Source organism: Anopheles marshallii, chromosome 2 (genome assembly GCF_943734725.1).
Source record: "Anopheles marshallii chromosome 2, idAnoMarsDA_429_01, whole genome shotgun sequence".
NCBI lineage: Eukaryota > Metazoa > Arthropoda > Insecta > Diptera > Culicidae > Anopheles > Anopheles marshallii.
Genome location: NC_071326.1, coordinates 31,623,533 through 31,628,890, shown reverse-complemented (window position 1 = coordinate 31,628,890; position 5,358 = coordinate 31,623,533). Strand labels below are relative to the sequence as shown.

Below are 5,358 nucleotides of genomic sequence, written 5' to 3'. Positions count from 1 at the left end.
GTCAAGATCCTAAGACACTCACAGTGTTTTAATCATTTCTACAAGTTATAAAACTCTTGTAAGCATCCAAACCAAAAGAATTGAGTGAGTTTGCTGGGTTTTGGAAGGCTCAACACTTCAAACAGTGAGTTGAAGATGAGCATCTGTATTGTAGCTCACCCTGATTCGATTCACCAAAGTGCGTTGTAATTTCCTTCAGTATCTCACATTGGACAGCTCTATTGAGGTTGGTATCGATCGAAATAACTCCTTAATGAAGATGCAGGCATGTTTCACATCCGTGCATATAAACACATCCCAGATTGTTTCGTTCACTGTGCCACGGTGCACAGTGCATAAAGGACGCGCAAAGTACATAATAATTCCCCCGGTTTTGCTGTAAACTCCATCTGTATATGCGCGTATCTATTTTTGTGCTGGACGTGGCTGGATTCTTGCCTTCGCCTTCATGTGGCCGAACGATGGAGGGCGGTGTTGAGCAGCGAATGAGCAAATGTTGCTGCGCACAACAGCCCTTCGGATAGTGCCTGCGATGCTGCGGTTGGTGAAGATCTGTTCCCATGTTTCATCTTTCAGTTCGATATCCGCACGCGTCGTGAAACGTTCGGTCTTTCGATCCTCGGGGCAGTGTGTGCGCGTGTGGTTGTTCTCAGTGTCGTGCAAACATTATACCACACCAGCATGAGTGGTAGTGCGTCCGGTAGTGGTAGAGTTAGCAATAGCCGACCATGCGGTGGCACATCGTCCAGCAGTGGAATCGGTGCCGTGGGTTCGAATTTCCGTGTGCCCAAATGTGCCCGGTGCCGTAACCATGGTGTCATTTCGGGATTACGCGGCCACAAGAAGCTATGCTCGTACCGGAATTGCCGATGTGCCAAGTGTGAGCTGATATTGTCACGGCAAAAGATAATGGCTGCACAGGTTGGTGTGAATCTGATGCAGTGTAGTGTCTGTGTGAGGTGAAAATGTGAGGCAGATGAGAGTTAAATTATGTTAACGAATGTTTCAACCAAACCAGCTAACATCACCAGCATCTGGTGATGGTTAGCGATCCAGTGTTTCTCGATCCCGTTCGTCATTTTATGCCAATTTATGCCAATTTTATGTCAATTTATGTTCAAAAAGCTATTAGGACTATCTAATATAATTTGTGTACTTTAGTGACATTGCAATATTAAATATTGCACAATTTTTTGCTATAAAACTTTCTTGAGACCCATTTAAATAATGATGGATGTTTCCGAGTTATCAAGCTTAATGGCTTAAGTATTGCTTTCTACCAAGATCAGTTTATTAAAGCCAAAAGCAATACGATAACCTTTTCCATAGATATTACACACCAAATGAAATGTCAGGAACAAGTACGTAGTACGCCGACGACATAGCATTCTTCATACCCAAAACACAAATGATTATTACCCGAAAATATGTTAAAATATGTTAATAATTCTTGGGAACGACTGTTACATTCGTATCCACACATTTTTCTGCCTTCATTTGATATCGGACATCGTAGAAGATCCCAACGATCCAACCAGATAACGATAAGAACTTCATCTTGCATAACTTCAGGCGCTTGCATGTACCTTTTTGAATAATTCAACGGTGAATCATACTGCAGCAAAAGAAAACAATTCAAATTTCAACGTCACATTAAACCGACGGAATCGAAGGCGGTTTTAGAGTTGTAGCTTGTGTAAACGATCAATTGTGCTAAGGAAAATACATTCGCATAGCTTCATGTGACAATGCGCAATGATCAGTCTTTTGAGTAGGTAAAAACCGGACTCAACCGGACAATCGCAAAGTAAGCTCTAGCCGTGAATCATGCTGCTCCGTCCTGATACTCGGCTAAGACTTTCTCCCTCTACAAGGATCTGGAATACTACGGATCTTTTCAGATAAATGAGTGCATTGTACTTAAGGTCGAGGTACACGAGCATCAAGGGCCGTACACACTGGTCGCATACTTATAAACTAGCAAATAAATACGCATACTTACAAACTAGCAAAACAAAGTACCAAAAGTTCCAACAAAACTCCTACTTATAAACCATTTAATGTGTATCGTTTCGATTTCGTTCAACTGTAGGTTGCCCTAAAACGCCAGCAAGCAGTGGAAGATGCCATAGCTCTGCGTTTAGCATCGACCGAAACTGGCACACAGCTCGAAGCACTGCCACCAGGTAAAATTTACGGTATGACCGTCACGGAACCGTGTCCCTCGCCATCACCATCCTCCTCAACGGCCTCGGTTGATGTTATCTCATCGACTTCATCGGACGGTCTCGGAACATTCGAAGCAACCGAGGAGGTGCGGTTGGGTAGACCAAAAGGTGTGTTTTACTAATGCTACTCCTACCATGATGCAGCGTACTTCATTTATGTGCTTTACCACACAGCAACGGGAAATGTAACGGTCTCGCAACATGCGCTCGACATGCTAGCAAAGCTGTTTCCACATCGCAAACGGTCCGTGCTGGAGCTGATCCTTAAACGGTGCGATTCCGACCTGCTGAAAGCGATCGAACAGTGCAGCCAGACGCAGAATATTAGCGCCTTTAAACCACCAACTCCGGCAGCAGGTCCCGGTTCGGCACCAAGTACCAGCACACCAATGGTGCGTATATGAACTTATCGCCTACCCGAGGTCGGCTAATCAAATTTGCTTTTTGCATCTGTTTCAGACGCAACCACCAATCAGTCCGACCGGCTATTCGCCATTCATTGCGTATCCGAAATGGTTACTACCGATGTCCATACCAGTGTCGTTCAGTCACATTGCACCGAACTTGGCACCGCGATGCACTCTCCCCAACTGCGTCATGTGTGTCCATCATCCGATGTAAAGCTCTCGTTTTTATGCTAATGGTGTTTAACTATACGTAAGATTTGCATTTGACCTTTAAGATTATGAAAATGCCAAAGATTGTGATTGGATTATGTTTTGAGTCGAAATAGGTGGCAAATAAATGTTTGAATACAGACCTATTTGGCGCTTAATGTGGTATGGCTTAGCATTATCTGGTGTAACGTATACATTCGATCTTTTTAAAGAATGAACTATTTAAACACACTTTTATATTTTGAAAAAATGATAGTTCACCTCTCAACATCACCGAGCATTTGTCGAGGTAAAATCGTGGTCGAAAATTCCTTTTTTTTGTTACGTAATAAATGGCTGTTCCTTATCCGAAAACGATGAATGGGAATCGTGATTGTGAACGAGCGCACAAAGCAAGTTTTTCGACATGAATTCTTTTCAAGCAAAATAAATTCCTCAAGTACAGACGTGTCTCAATTAATGCGTTTAATTTTTACACATGTTGCAATTGCATTTAGCATCGGCTAATTTCCAGGCAAAAGCATGACTTTTCAAATAATGAATCAATTCGTATAAAAAGCATAGGCATCATTAGAGTTACAGATTGAAAGAAATCGAATTAATCGATAATGAATAGCAGCGTGATGATGTGAAACGTTATGGAACATCGTTTTGGAGTAAAATGTTTTGGTTAGAAAATCGTGTCACAACATTTTTCCTCACCTGGAAATCATTCTGCACAAGCCTCTAGTTATTTTCATATTTTTTCGAACACGCACATATCCCATACCGTGTATCTCGGGAGATTCCTGTATGGCACTTTTCGAATTGCATGAAAAAGAATATCATCCATAGGAACAAGCCAATATGTAATCACACTATGCGCCTAAACTAAAAACCAATAATAACAAACAGACCTCCTTAAATATTCCCTTCTTGTATGAAAAAACACGCCTAAACTAATAGAATCTTTTGCATTTTGCCTTCCGTACTAGTTATATAGAAGAACCTACATAAAAGAATTACTGTTTTTATGGAGTGAGTTGTTAATTACATTTCTTGCGTTAATTAATATTTTATGAATGTAAAGTGAAGGGAGAAAACTGGTTGGCAAAAATGTGAGAAATTAATAATTTTGCATCGACACTTACCACAGTGCCATTCGTTTCGTTTCGAAAATGTATCGATTCGATCTTCGAAACACCGCAACTTCGGCAACATTCGGGTACCGGTGTTTAGAGGCGCACGAGTCCAGTACTGGAAAGCGACGCCAAGCGACGCCATCGAAAAATCGGCCATTTTCAAAAAGTCGTGCTTGCGAACGGACGGTGTTTCGTACATGTGAAAGCTAGTTTCTAAAGACTTGGTGTGTCGGTTCTCCATAGCGGTTACAGTTCGCAAGCGTCGCCCTCGCTCCTCCTGTTTGACCAAGTTCTTGACATCTAATTGTACAAACACTTTTATTAAAATGACGGATGTTTCGGCAAAAACGTAAGTTGTCCCATGTTTCGTGAATCGTTAGCGCGGGTAGTATGGTGTGCTCTTGGAACCTCTTGGCGTGAGCGCGCTTTTCTGAGAGTGATACAAAATAGCGCGCTCGCGCTTGTGTGCGTGTGTGTGAGTGTATGTGTGTGCTTGTGAGACGCGAGCGGGGGGAGTTGGTTTTTTCTGTTAATTTGGTTCTTTACCTTTACCTCCCCCAAGTGCATACCATCTTTTCCCCTTCTCTCCCCCTCACCATCATCCCTACTGTATCCGTGTGTGCGGAATTCGCTAACGGGCCAATTTGTTTTCTCTTCCGGCACAGTGAAAAGACCCCAGTCACCACGACCGAGAAAGAGGTCGAGTCGGACGAGGCGACGCCACAAGTAGCGCCTGCCGATGCGACAGAGGAATCTGCAACCACCGAAAAAACGGCCGTTGAAACCGAAGCCGCCGTCGACGCCGCAGAAGTAGCGGAAAAGAACGGTGAAGAAGAACCGGCCAAGGCGGATAAAGACAACGGTGTCGGTACGGAGGAGGAAGCTGCCGTAGAGGGCGAACCGAAAGAGTCCTCGACCGAGGAGGGTGAGGATGGCAAGGAACTGGACGGCGCTGACAAAGCGACCGAAGCTACCAAGAGGAAAGCCACCGCCGACGTGAAGGCTGACGGTGCGGTCGTTGAGGTTGATGGTGCCGAACATACGACGCCGGAAAAGAAGGCAAAGCTAGACGACAGCAGCGACGCCAAAGCTGCCGAAGAAGTTTCCACTTAGAACCGTACATAAACACACTTAAATTTATAATTAATCATCGTCAATATCTCGATACAAACCTTCATACATTCAATAAACTATTCTTTTCTGGAATAACTAAAAAACAAACAAATCCATACGTGTTGGCTTTTTTGTAAGTGCGCATCAGTAAAATTGTGTCGCGAAGGGTGGGTGGTGTTGATCGAACCTTTTCCTTTTGCGCCCAAATGGAGTTGTGCGTTTCGGAGTAGCTCTTGGAAAATGCGAGTCGAGGTAAGAGAAGAAAATTTCGTTCAAGAA

General features: G+C 43.5%; 2 protein-coding genes across 2 annotated transcripts; both read left to right on the top strand.

Annotated features, from left to right (window-relative positions):
• Window positions 1-681: 681 nt before the first annotated feature.
• LOC128717860 (doublesex- and mab-3-related transcription factor dmd-4) lies at window positions 682-2,849 on the top strand. Its single transcript, XM_053811532.1, has 4 exons — window positions 682-921; window positions 2,093-2,336; window positions 2,403-2,620; window positions 2,688-2,849. Exons 1-4 carry the CDS (start codon window positions 682-684, stop codon window positions 2,847-2,849), a joined length of 864 nt encoding a protein of 287 aa, XP_053667507.1.
• Window positions 2,850-4,292: 1,443 nt separating this feature from the next.
• LOC128709243 (uncharacterized) lies at window positions 4,293-5,079 on the top strand. Its single transcript, XM_053804231.1, has 2 exons — window positions 4,293-4,315; window positions 4,632-5,079. The coding sequence occupies exons 1-2, from the start codon at window positions 4,293-4,295 to the stop codon at window positions 5,077-5,079; spliced, it is 471 nt and encodes a 156-aa protein (XP_053660206.1).
• The last annotated feature ends 279 nt before the right edge of the window (window positions 5,080-5,358 follow it).